This window comes from Schistocerca serialis, chromosome 11 (genome assembly GCF_023864345.2).
Source record: "Schistocerca serialis cubense isolate TAMUIC-IGC-003099 chromosome 11, iqSchSeri2.2, whole genome shotgun sequence".
Lineage (NCBI taxonomy): Eukaryota > Metazoa > Arthropoda > Insecta > Orthoptera > Acrididae > Schistocerca > Schistocerca serialis.
In genome coordinates this window covers 190,494,999-190,509,435 of record NC_064648.1, presented here as the reverse complement: position 1 = coordinate 190,509,435, position 14,437 = coordinate 190,494,999, and the positions used below count along the sequence as shown (strand labels likewise).

Here is a 14,437-nt window from a genome sequence, read left to right as displayed (position 1 = left end):
TAGAGAAAAACAATCCTGAAAATCGAAGTAAATTGTTCCAACGCCTGCAGACATTTTAATATTCATTATTTTCACCTGCACTGAGCTTCATATTCTTAGAAAATAAGCTATTAATGTAAAATCAAAAACTTTTTGATTTCAGATGAAAATCGGAATGGCTGCACTGCACGCAATTGGAGAACTATACTCACACTCTTCAGCGGACATCACAGCCTAACTTTGTTAATTTTGGCTGAAATTATTGAAAAAAATTCACAAAAAGTGTTCGAAATATGAATTAAGTGGTATAAAAATTGCTTCAAATTCTAATTAAATCTTCCTACCCCAAAAGAATCTCGAAAATTCGGTGTCAAACAGCTTCCTCGTGTGGTTTCCCCCTCAATCACAAAATTATCGACAGTTTTGTACACTTTCAGGTGCGAACCCCTTCTCGTCCAACAGGAAGGATATAGAAAAGGCCAAGGACCGTTAGGCAGAGCGAGTGAAAATAAGCAGTCAAGATCTTCTCAATTTTGTAACTCTACAAATCTAGTCATCAATTGTAGGGCGCATCGCTGGAACGAGACCACTGTCATGGCTGGACGCAGTGCTGACGGCAAGTGAGAGGCGCCTCCAGAGGGCGAATAATGGTCTGTCCGGGGTGCGTATCTCGGACAAGGAGAGGGAAAGGCGACTGAAATGAACACCTCGTGGTGGACAAGTACGTCGCTGCAGGGGAATGGAGTGGACAGAGGCTGGGAACGAACAGCATCTGATGTGGCACACGTGGCTTTCTGCTAGTCAGAGGTTCCAGCCACTCTGTTCCGCGATCGCTTATCTCAGTCTCTGCAGTTTGGGGCTTCGTGCGATGGTTGAAAGAAGGGACCGTATTTCGCGGTGAAACAGTTTAGAAATACCGAATGCATCACTTTGCATTACGGTGCCAGAATGGCCACTGGGCGACAGAATACGCGATATGAATTCACTTACAGCCTTTGCGTAAGAGCAAGAATTCTTAGTGTTTCGGCTAAGATCACATGGCAGAAATATTTCGAACGTCAGACCTATACAAGGGTTATCGTTGTCGGTGCGGAGGGGGGAGGGGGAAGGAGTGGGGGAGGGAGGGGGTCTCGAGGAAAACTGCGGACAGAGTGGGTGGGAGGCGGCAGCCCAGTCCAGGACAAGAAGCGAGTCCCGCTGGCGACCACCACTGCACTGGCTACACCGGCGCCCGACGTGTCTGGTGAGTCTCCACGTACTCCCTCCATCAACGTACGGTAGGTATATACTGTGCGTGTAACTTCCCTCAATTTGACATTCTTGTGTTCTCAGTGTTATCCACACTTAAAAGCGGCGGGTATGAAAGCGGGGGAAAACTAAAGGGAGACTGAGATGTTTTTCACTTTTCCCAACTATTTTCCTCTACCTGTAGCGCGACAGCTCTTATTATGAACTCCTGTATTGTCTCACGTCAGCTATGATCTTTAGTAAATACACCTTCTTACAGCACAATGTAAATAATGGTGCTGCCAGCATTAGTTATTATTGTACGGAGTTGGATGGTTTGGATACAGGTTTCAGAACGAATGTTGCTTTTGATGTATGCTTGTCGGACCTAAATGACAACTGAAGCAGGCGAGGCTTCCGCAATGAAATTTTCACTGCGCAAAAGAGTGTGAGTAATATGAAACTACCTGGCAGAGCACTTTCCCTTGAAAGGCAAATGTCCCGAATTCCAGTCTCGGTCCGGCACACGGCTCTGATCTGCCAGGACGTTTCAGGCGACAGTTGCTGGAACACTTCTACAGAGTGGTAATGTACGTAACATCTATCTGCCAGCTGGAAGAAATTCAGATGCTCTGGGTTCATAAATGTTTTTACTAAACTAAGTAACAACATGGAGGAAAGTTGGATGTTGAATTTATGTAGAGGCTGATTCCCAAAGTTTACTCAGCAACGTTGTGCACAACAGTAGGTGTTCGAAACGACGACTAATTGGAACGCCTACAGCCTTATCTGTGCAAGTACGTGACATACACGATGCCACATATCGCAGTCACTAGATCGAATGGGGAGACCAATTTGCATGTCTCCTGTGCTCCCCTCATCGGACGCCTCTTAATGTTTTTTATCTCTTCTCATATCAACAACATCGTCTACATGACACGGTGTCTGTAAGAGTTCAGTTTCGTTAACACGTGTTGCCGTACAATTTACAGTCCGTCACTCACGTTGGATGGGGTCACTTTATTTGAACTCACACTTTTGAGAACGTGTGTTTTGGTCCTGTCATTAAATAATTTGTGCAATACTTAATCAGTTTATTACTTCCCATTCGCTCAAGCTCCAAGTCGGTACACACTCACGTTTTATATCAAAGTCTGCACCATTGCTGTAGTTCAAAATCTCACTCTATTTCTGAGACCATATAACTGTTTTATTTCGTACACATCCTCTCTTTGTGTAACTTATACTCGTGTTCTGTAACAACTATTGGTACCTTCTCGTACTTCCCTTGTCTTCATCCTTCTTCTTGATAATCTTATATCGTTTCCGTCGATACACAGCTGAAATTTAAGTTCTTGGACCTTTTCTCTTTCCTCCTCCTTGTCTTCGGACTTTTCTTCCCCGTCGATAGTTTCGAAACGAATAGTGTGATCTCCTCCTACATTTTAGTACTGTAATGCGATAGTGCTGCTGTGTTAATATGCTGGCTACTTAACCTCTTCCTTAGTCTCTGGGTGCTCAAACTACTTCAACTCCCTGCGTGCTATAGTTCTTTTCCCTCCGACTATTACTTTTCCTACTCATAAAACAAGACTTCCCTTCTGCCCACCTTTACACAGCCTCACACCTGGTTCAGCTAACTCGCTTTCGTCTTCACAAAATTTGCACAGGTTAAAATTCTCATATCGGACTAAAGTATTCTCGTTTACGCACAGAGCAATAGGAATCTTATACACACTGCGTTTAATTTAGTTTAAGATCAGTAATGCCTACTTGTGTTGGTAACAGGTAATTATTGCATGTCTGAGACCTCACTTTAAAGTCGCTAGACGGCGATATAGTTTTATGAGGTTTAACAACAAGAATGTGCCATTTAAGGGACCTCGCGCGACATTTTCTCCCATTCCGAGGCAGTTTCATTCCTGCGACACCCTATGATTTCTGTTATGAAGGTCTGACTCCACCAGTGTAGAAATGATGCCGTTAATGCCACAGCTAATTGTCTGCTCTGTAGAGCTTTGTGGCTCACAGAGTGGAAGAATTTGACAACTTCGCAAAATATACAGCGGGATATTTAATTTTGCTTACCTCTGCAATCATTCAGTTTCTGAGGCTCGGTAGTGTTTTCTCTATACAGAACTCGTTGCGAAAGGCAAACAGTGCGGCTGGTAAGAAGTTTTGGTCACTCACACAAATCAGTATTCTATCCGAACCACATTCTCATAGACTTTTGAAAGGAATTGAAGGACTCTAATAGGTCTGTAACTAATTTCGCTTATCTGCATTTTTACAGATCTCTGTTTCCAAACTTCATTGAAGTCTGTCACCAAGTACGACCCCAGTCATTAAATGATTACAAACAGACTTAATTATATTCCTATCAACTCTGGACCAGATTAAAATAGAAATAAATCTAATGCGCCTGTACTGGGCTTGTTGCCACTTTGAAGAAGTAACCAGAGTCGGTATGGCAGAGATTGACACGGTAGCGGGTCTGACCCACACGGTAATCAGGTTATGAGGGAGCTATTTATTTTGGTAGTTACCTACTACGACGATGTGGCACTGATAAACTGTTTTTCATAATTTCTTAGTTTCTCGTCGTAATAAATTATGCTTAGTTTTCTCCACACATTCCCCATCCACAAAATTAGTAGGAATTACCTCCTAGCTCAGATACTAAGTACGCACTTGGTTACAGCAGTTATAGCTGTATGGCACTCTACTTAGCGACTACGATAGGTCGACCATTATCAGTAGAAGGCCAGAAAGGGCTGAAAACTGTACCTCTGATTGCAGATAAACTGAGGAAGGAATGAGGTAACAAGTCCGCATGAGCGCTTTACATTATGTCCAGAACACACGTGATCACACTCCCATGCATGTATTGACCAGGTATGTAAGCGTACTTTAGCATTTGTGTGTAGTTGTTGTAGTAATGGTGGTAGTAGTAGTAGTAGTAGTTGTTTATTAGTAGATCACTATTTACAGGCATATCGGACACGTCCTGGTATTACAATCTAGGAACGATAAAATAAGATAATTCACATATAGAGACATTTGTAGGCTTATAGGTCTAGAATGGCAAGAGCGTGACAAATAGTTAGCAGTGGCCTTATAGTAGGAATAAACCTAGCATTTATCGGAGATGATTTACGGATACCACGAAAATCTAAATTAGGGTGGGAGAATGAAGAGCGGACCATCCACCCTCCCGAATACAAGGCCAGTCAGTTTAAGACAGTGCTAGCTAATTCGGTTTATCCCTTGCGTACAGTACTTCAGGCGGCAGGGAACTCGGTTGGAGGGGTAAGCTACCACCTGAAACAGTTTACAACACAATACGAATTCATCAAACACACTCTATGTCTTGAAAAATTACAGAATTATCTGTGTTACATGATAACAAAATTTGAATGTACTTATTACTCTGAGGTCATCTGGCAACATTACTCATGCTTCACAGCAGAGGTTGTTTCGAACTTTACACCGAGACAGGCATTTAGTTAAATTCAAACAGAATGAAATAATTTGTCAAAAAATGAAGAAATCATTAAGTGAAATTAAATGTATATGAAAGGAAGCGGAAACTACAGCCGTAATTCTTCCCGAGGGCATGCAGCTTTACTGTATGCTTAAATGATGAAGGCGTCCTCTTGGGTAAAATATGCCATAGGTAAAATAGTTCCCCATTCAGATCTCCGGGCGGGGACTACTCAGAAGGACAGCGTTATCAGGAGAAAGAAAACTGCCGTTCTACGGACCGGAGCGTGGAATGTCAGATCCCTTAATCGGGCAGGTAGTTTAGGAAATTTAAAAAGGGAAATGGTTAGGTGAGGTTCCGTGGCAGGAGGAACAAGACCACTGGTCAGGTAACTACAGTGTTATCAACGCAAAATAAAATAGTGGTAATGAAGGAGTGGGTTTAATAACGAATAAAAAAAAATTGGAGCTCTGGTAAGCTACTACCATCAGCATTGTGAACGCATTATTGTGGCAAAGATAAACACGAAGCCCACGCCTAGCCGAGTAGTATAACTTTGTATGCTAACTAGATCCGCAGATGATGAAGAGATTGGTGAAATGTATGATGAGATAAAAGAAATTATTTAGACAGTGAAGGCAGACGAAAATTTAATAGTCATGGGTGACTGGAATTCGATAGTAGGAAAAGGAAGAGAAGGAAACGTAGTAGGTGAATACAGAATGGGGGTAAGGAATGAAAGAGGAAGCCATCTGGTGGAATTTTGCACAGAGCATATCTTAATCATAGCTAACACTTGGTTCAAGAATCATGAAAGAAGGGTGTATACATGGAAGAGGCCTGGAGATACTGGGAGGTTTCAGATAGGTTATATAATGGTAAGACAGAGATTTAGGAACCAGGTTTTAAATTGTAAGACATTTCCATCGAGCAAATGTGGACTCTCAACACAATCTATTGGTTATGAACTGTAGATTAAAACTGAAGAGACTGCAAAAAGGTGGGAATTTAAGGAGATGGAACCTGCATAATCAGACGGAACCAGAGGTGGCAGAGAGTTTCAGGGAGAGCATTAGGGAACGATTGACAAGAGTGGAGGAAAGAAATACAGTAGATGAAGAATGGGTAACTTTGAGAGATGAAATAGTAAAGGCAGCAGAGGATCGAGTAGACCAAAAGACGAGCGCTAGTAGAAACCCTTGGGTAACTGAACAAATATTGAATTTAATTGATGAAAGGAGTAAATATAAAAATGCAGTAAATGAAGCAGGCAAAAATGAATGTAATGTCTCAAAAATGAGATGGACAGGAAGTGCAAAATGGCTAAGCAGGGATAGCTAAAGGACAAATGTAAGGATGTAGAGACATATATCACTAGGGGTAAGATAACTGCCTATAGGATAATTAAAGAGACCTTTGGAGGAAAGAGAACCACTGGTATGAATATCAAGAGCTCAGATGGAAACGCAGTTCGAAGCAAAGAAGAGAAAGCAGAAAGTTGGACGGAGAATGTAGCGGGGCGATGTACTTGAGGACAATATTCAGGGAATGGAAGAGCATGTAGATGAAGATGAAGTGGGAGATATGATACTACGTGAAGAGTTTGACAGAGCACTGTAAGATTTACGTCGAAACAAGGCCCAGGGCGTAGACAAAATTAAATTAGAAGTACTGATAGCCTTGGGAGAACCAGCCCTGACAAAACTCTACCATCTGGTGAGCACGATGTATGACACTGGCGAAATACCCTCAGACTTCAAGAGAATATAATAATTCCAATCCCAAAGAAAGCAGGCGTTAAAAGATGTGAAAATTACAGGACTATCAGTTTAATAAGTCACAGCTGCAAAGTACTAACAAGAATTCTTTACAGACGACTGTGAAAACTAGTACAAGTCGACCTCGGAGAAGGTCAGTTTAGATTCCGTAGAAATGTTGCAACGTGTGAGGCAATACTGACCCTACGCTTATCTTAGAAGATAGATTCAGGAAAGGCAAATCTACGTTTCTAGGATTCGTAGACTTAGAGAATGCTTTTGACAATGTTGATTGGAATATTCTCTTTCAAATACTGAAGGGGGCAGGGGTAGAATAGCGAAAGGCTATTTACAATAGGTACAGAAACCTAACGGGAGTTGTAAGAGTTGAGGACCATGAAAGGGAAGCAGTGGTTGGGAAGGGAGTGAGACAGGGTTGTAGCCTATCTCTGATGTTATTCAATCTGTATATTGAGCAAGCAATTTCCGTAATCTCCTTCGGAAACTTAGTGTTCAGTTTTATTGCTTTACTTAAAATTATGCTTATTTTTTCTTGCTAAAGTATGTTCCGTCTTCATCTTGTTCCAGCTCTTCGGACAGTAAAAGCGAATGTTATCTATCATGTGTTCAACTTGTTTGTAAATGTACACACACGGTGCACTTAAGACCCCAGTGTTTTGAACAGATCTTTGCAGTCACCTCCAGTTCTACGGTTGGTTACTTATGATATGACACTTTTCTGCAGTTTTGAAAATTGTGTTCGTATTTTGTACATTTGATTCCCAGAAGAGAATATTATAATCAAGATTTGAGCGTACATATGAACAGTATGTAACTACAAGATGCTGGCTGTTATGCACTGAAGAGTCGAAGAAACTGGTAGCGTGCAGGGCTCCCTCGACTGCGCAGATGTGCCGCAACACGACGTGCCACAGGCTCGACTAATGTCTGAAGTAATGCTGAAGGGGATAGACACCATGAATCCTGCAGGGCTGTCCATAAATCCGTAGTAGTACGAGAGTGTGGTGATCTAAACAGCACGTTGCAAGGCATCCCAGATATGCTCAATAATGAAACTTCCTGGCAGATTAAAACTGTGTGCCCGACCGAGACTCGAACTCGGGACCTTTGCCTTTCGCGGGCAAGTGCTCTACCAACTGAGCTACCGAAGCACGACTCACGCCCGGTACTCACAGCTTTACTTCTGCCAGTACCTCGTCTCCTACCTTCCAAACTTTACAGAAGCTCTCATTCTGTATGCTCAATAATGTTCATATCTGGAATTGTCCTGCTGGAATAGGCCAACCCCGTAGGAATGCACAACGGACATGAATCGGTGGAGGTGAGCAGACAGGATTCTTACGCACACGTCACCTGGTAGTGTCGGATGTAGATATATGTGGGGTTCCATATCACTCCAACTGAACATGACCAACACTATTACAGAGCCTGCACGGGCCATAACAGTCCCCTGCTGAAATGCCGGGTCCATGGATTCATGAGCTTGTCTCCATAATCGTACTCGTCCGTCCGCTCGATATAATCTGAAACGAGACCCACCCGACCAGGCTACAAGTTTCCAGTCGTCAGCAACACAATTTCGGTATTGAGAGATCCAGGCGAGACGAAAATCTTTGTGTTGTGCAGTCATCAAGGTTACACAAGCGAGCCTTCGGCTCAGAAAGGCCGTATCAATCACGTTTCGTTGAATGGTTCGCTCACTGACACTTGCATTGAAATCTGCAGAAATTTGGGGAATGGTTGCACTTCTGTCAAGATGAACGATTCTATTCAGTCATCATTGGTCCCATTCTTCCAGGATCTTGTTCCGGCCGCAGTGATGTAGCATATTTGATGTTTTACTGGTCTCCCGGTATTCACGGTAGGCTCGTGAAATCGTCGTACTGGAAAACCCCCACTTCATCGCTGCCTCGGAGATGCTGTGTCCATCCCTCGTGCACCGACTGTAACTTCACGTTCAAACTCACTTGACTCTTGATGAAGTGCCATTGTAGCATTAGTAACCGATGTAGAAACTCCGTCAGACACTTGTTGTCTTATGTAGGCGTTGACGACCACAGCTCTGTATTCTGCCTTTTTGAAGTATCTCTGTATTTGATTACATATGCCTATACCAGTTTCTTTGGTGCTTCAGTGTATAATGACGGCGGGTCTCTAAGGGAATAGGATGCTGAATACATCACGTAGCAAGTACCTTTCGCTGTTCAACTGAGATTCAGTATTCATCCCTAGAAGCTTTTCATTTGCTACATTGTCTATAGAGGTGCCACTACATTTAAATGAATAGAATCACTTTCCCTCTTCAAACTGAAATTCATGACGTTTGTTCTCTTTATGTTAAATGTCACATTATTGCTTATTTTCCGATTGTAAAACTCCTTAAGGGCCTTGTTTGCTCCCTCTACAAGGAGTTCCCTAGTTTTCTCAGAGTTCAGCAAAGATATTATTTCTCCATGACTATCACTAGTGGGAGAGCCTTCGATGTGTATCAGGAAGAGTATTGTTCCTAAAATGCTACCCTCAGGCACTCTTGTATTAATATGTTTTGACTCTGATAAATGCTTTACTAAGACCTTAGGCTTATTTGAGGAATGTGTTATCTGTATGATTTTTACCCTGTGTGATAGGTATGGTCAGAACAAGTCACTAGCTACTGCTCTTATCACTAATGTTTTTACCTTATTTAGTAGAATGTTATGGTCAACAGTATCACAAGCAATCGAATCATCTAAAAACTACGTGTGTCAAGAGCATTAAGTTATGATTACACTATGGCTCATTCTATACTCCTACTACTTCGAGAGTCAAACACTTATTCACTTAAAATGTATTTATTCAAGTAACTCATTAATCTTTCATAAATGTTCATATTTTCCAGAATGGTCAAAACAGGGTAATGGGCCACTAATTTTCTATACTGTCTGCTTACCTCTCTTTAGCAGGGGTGCAAATCTTGCCTGTTTTAAACATTCTGGAAATTTCCCTGATGTCAAGAACTCGTCTGTCGTGTGTATTAAGGGAGCATGTATACTCTCTATGCAGTGTTTCAGTACACACGTTGTTACTTCATCTAATCCTTTTGACCTTTCATATTTTAGTTTTGCATAGTTTTACTAGCTTCTTGCTCTGTTGTTCTAGCAACAAAAGTGTACTTATGACTTTTTGCTGCAGTTAGCAACGTTTTTAAATCTTTCGCCACGTGCGATAAAGATTTAATAATTCTGGCTCATTATGACTGTTTTTAATGTAACTGAGGTACAGAAGCATTTGGAAAGATTTCTTAACAACTGCTGTTATCCATTTATTTTTGTGAAACATTAAAAATATTTCAAAAGGTCTTTTGAAAATTCAATTTAAATAATGTTGAGAATATAGACGATTTTACATTTACATTCGTTTCTCTCTACAATTCATCCCAGGTTTGGTTTGCTGGTTCTTTTGGAAAATCTTGTACTTCAATTTCTGATAAATATGTTTCATAAGTTTGCAGTTTAGGGAATTTTCCATACCCGATTTTACTGTTATTTGACAGAAACGCTCTGATAATCTAAGATCTAGTACAGCTATTTCACACTTTTCTCTGTCTATACTTTTGGCCACATGGTCAATCACTGATGCCTTTGTTGTAGTAGCCATTATTGTACTATTGACCAACTGGGATATCCCAAAACCCTGAAGGATATTTGTGGGGATGCTACTAGTTTCTTTTGTGATACTCGTCTTCATGGTTATGTCTTCGCACAACAATATGTAGACTATTCTACTTGAGATTTTAGTTGGTACTTCTGTTAATTTATTGAGGAAAATGTCCACACTATCACCAGGAGATCGAGATAAACACATACATATTGATTAATTTCTTGGCCATTAAATAGCCGATGTAGCAGAGTTTTTCTGTACTTATCGTGCTAAGGTCATATCTTGCTTCGAATTCTGATCCTTTTCTGAAATAAATACATGGCCGTCCGCCATATGAAGTAGTAGTTATACAATAAGAGTCTATCCTTTCATCCAACGAAAATACTGCATGTTCTATATCTGTGACTCTACACAAATGCTCAGTGACGCCCCCGGTAGCTGAGTGGTGAGCACGACAGACTGCCCATCCAAAGGACCTGGGTTCTATTCCCAGCGGGGTCGAAGATTTTCTCCGCTCAGGGACTGAATGGTGTGTTTTCTTAATCATCATCATTTCTTCCCCATCGACGCGCAACTCGCCGAAGTGGCGTCAAATCGAAAGACTTGCACCAGGCGAACGGTCTACCCGACGGGAGGCGCTCGTCACACGACATTTCATTTCAGTGACAGAAAGTATTGTACAGTTGAAAGATTACATTCAAGATAAAATATCTGTATTTTATTTTGTATCTATTACATGTTTATTTCTTATTCAATCTACCCATCTAATCTTCTGCGTCCTCCTGTTGCACCACATTTCAAAATGTACCATTATCTCCTTGTCTGAACTATTCATCCTCCACGTCTCACTTCCAATTACGGCTGCACTCGTAACAGATACCACTAACTGGCACTTAAATTGATATCAGATCTTAATAGATTCCTTCTTCTCAGTAATTCTTTTCGTGATGTTCCAGTCAGCATTTTATATCCCATCTACATTGGCAATCAACAATTATTTTCCTCTCCGTATAACAAAGCAACCGCTTTTACTTACTCATTTCCTAGCCTAATTCTCTAGTCATCACTTCATATAATTCGACGACATTTCAGAACTATTGTTACACTTTTATTGATGCTCATTTTACACCCTATTTTCAAGACTGTATCCATTACGTTCAACTGATCTTCCAAATCATTTGCTATTTATGACATAATTACAGTTTCGTCAGATAACCTTAAATTTTACAATTCTTCTCCCTTAGTTTTTTATTTCCTTGCTCAATTTGTCCTTGGTTTCTTCGCAAGACACTCAATGTGCAGATTCAATTACGTACACTAAAGGCTTCAAAGCTATCGTTTCATGTCCTTATAACTGCAGTTCAATTTCTGTACAAGGTGTAGATAACTTTCCATTTCCTTTTTTTACTTCTAACACAATACAATTAGAAGTAATTCTAATACAATTAGACCCCCCCCCCCCCAATGAACCAAGGACCTTGCCGTTGGTGGGGAGGCTTGGTGCCTCAGTGATACAGATAGCCGTACCATAGGTGCAACCACAATGGAGGGGTATCTGTTGAGAGGCAAGACAAACGCGTGGTTCCTGAAGAGGGGCAGCAGCCTTTTCAGTCGTTGCAGGGGCAACAGTCTGGATGATTGACTAATCTGGCCATGTAACACTAAAAAAAAAAAAAAAAAACAGCCTTGCTGTGCTGGAATTGCAAACGGTTGAAAGCAAGGGGAAACTACAGCCGTAATTTTTCCTGAGGGCATGCAGCTTTACTGTATGGTTAATGATGATAGCGTCCTCTTGGGTAAAATATTCCGGAGGTAAAATAGTCCCCCATTCAGATCTCCGGGCGTGGACTTCTCAAGAGGACGTCATTATCGGGAGAAAGAAAACTGGCTTTCTACGGATCGGAGCGTGGAATGTCAGATCCCTTAATCGGGCAGGTAGGTTTGAAAATTTAAAAAGGGAAATGGATAGGTTAAAGTTAGATATAGTGGGAATTAGTGAAGTTTGGTGGCAGGAGGAACAAGACTTTTGGTCACGCGAATACAGGGTTATAAATACTAAGTCAAATAGGGGTAATGCAGGAGTAGGTTTAATAATGAATAAAAATAGGAATGTGGGTAAGCTATTACAAACAGCATAGTGAACGCATTATTGTGACCAAGATAGACTCGAAGCCCACGCCTACTACAGTAGTACAAGTTTATATGCCGACTACCTCTTCAGATGATGAAGAACGTGAAGAAATGTATGACGAAATAAAAGAAATTATTCAGATAGTGAAGGGAGACGAAAATTTAATAGTCATGGGTGACTGGAATTCGGTAGTAGGAAAAGGGAGAGAAGGAAACGTAGTAGGTGAATATGGATTGTGCCTAATAAATGAAAGAGGAAGCCACCTGGTAGAATTTGGCACAGAGCACAACTTAATCATAGCTAACACTTGGTTCAAGAATCATATAAGAAGATTTATACATGGAAGAAGCCTGGAGATACTGGCAGATTTCAGATTGATAATATTAAGGTAAAACAGAGATATAGGAACCAGGTTTTAAATTGTAAGACATTTCCAGGGGCAGATGTAGACTCTGACCACAATCTATTGGTTATGAACTGTAGATTAAAACTGAAGAAACTGCAAAAATGTGGGAATTTAAGGAGATGGGACCCGCATAATCGGACAGAACCAGAGGTTGCAGAGAGTTTCAGGGAGAGCATTAGGGAACGATTGACAAGAGTGGAGGAAAGAAATACAGTAGATGAAGAATGGGTAACTTTGAGAGATGAAATAGTAAAGGCAGCAGAGGATCGAGTAGACCAAAAGACGAGCGCTAGTAGAAACCCTTGGGTAACAGAATAAATATTGAATTTAATTGATGAAAGGAGAAAATATAAAAATGCAGTAAATGAAGCAGGCAAAAAGGAATATAATGTCCCAAAAATGAGATCGACAGGAAGTGCAAAATGGCTAAGCAGGGATAGCTAGAGGACAAATGTAAGGATGTAGAGACATATATCACGAGGGGTAAGATAGGTACTGCCTATAGGATAATTAAAGAGACCTTTGGAGGAAAGAGAACCACTTGTATGAATATCAAGAGCTCAGATGGAAACCCAGTTGTAAGCAAAGAATGGAAAGCAGAAAGGTGGAAGGAGTGTACAGAGGGTCTATACAAGAGTGATGTACTTGGGGACAATATTATGGAAATGGAAGAGGATGTAGATGAAGATGAAATGGGAGATATGATACTACGTGAAGAGTTTGACAGAGCACTGAAAGACCTGAGTCGAAACAAGGTCCCAGGATTAGACAACATTCCATTAGAACTACTGACGGCCTTGGGAGAGCCAGTCCTGACAAAACTCAACCATCTGGTGAGCAAGATGTATGAGGCAGGCGAAATTCCCTCAGACTTCGAGAAGAATATAATAATTCCAATCCCAAAGAAAGCAGGTGTTGACATATGTGAAAATTACCGAACTGTCAGTTCAATAAGTCACAGCTGCAAAATACTAACGGGAATTCTTTACAGACGAATGGAAAAAATAGTAGAAGCTGACCTCGGGGCAGATCAGTTTGGATTCCGTAGAAATATTGGAAGACGTGTGGCAATACTGACCCTACGACTTATCTTAGAAGCTAGATCAAGGATAGGTAAACCTATGTTTCTAGCATTTGTAGACTTAGAGAAAGCTTTTGACAATGTTGACTGGAATACTCTCTTTCAAATTCTGAAGGTTTCAGGGGTAAAATATAGGGAGCGAAAGGCTATTTACAATTTGTATAGAAACCAAATGGCAGTTATAAGAGTTGAGGGCCATGAAAGTTGGGAAGGGAGTGAGACAGAGTTGTAGCCTCTCCCCGATGTTATTCAATTTGTATATTGAGCAAGCTGTGAAGGAAACAAAAGAAAAATTCGGAGTAGGTATTAAAATCCATAGAGAAGAAATAAAAACTTTGAGGTCGCCGATGACATTGTAATTCTGTCAGAGACAGCAAAGGACTCGGAAGAGCAATTGAACGGAATGGGCAGTGTCTTGAGAGGAGGATATAAGATGTACATCAACAAAAGCAAAACGCGGATAATGGAATGTAGTCGAATGAAGTCAGGTGATGCTGAGGGAATTAGTTTAGGAAGTGAGACACTGAAAGTAGTAAAGGAGTTTTGCTATTTGGGGAGCAAAATAACTGATTATGGTCGAAGTAGAGAGGATATAAAATGTAGACTGGCAATGGGAAGGAAAGCGTTTCTGAAGAAGAGAAATTTGTTAACATCGAGTATAGATTTAAGTGTCAGGAAGTCGTTTCTGAAAGTATTTGTATGGTGTGTAGCC

General features: G+C 41.0%; 1 protein-coding gene across 1 annotated transcript in view; it reads left to right on the top strand.

The window, feature by feature from the left end:
• The first annotated feature begins 573 nt into the window (after positions 1-573).
• The window catches only part of LOC126426637 (ankyrin-3-like), a 54,210-nt gene continuing 40,346 nt past the window's right edge, over positions 574-14,437 (top strand). Inside the window, exons 1-2 of the mRNA XM_050088524.1 lie at positions 574-595; positions 1,130-1,222. Coding sequence (XP_049944481.1) covers positions 574-595; positions 1,130-1,222 — 115 coding nt within the window. The remainder of the gene's footprint in view (positions 596-1,129; positions 1,223-14,437) is intronic.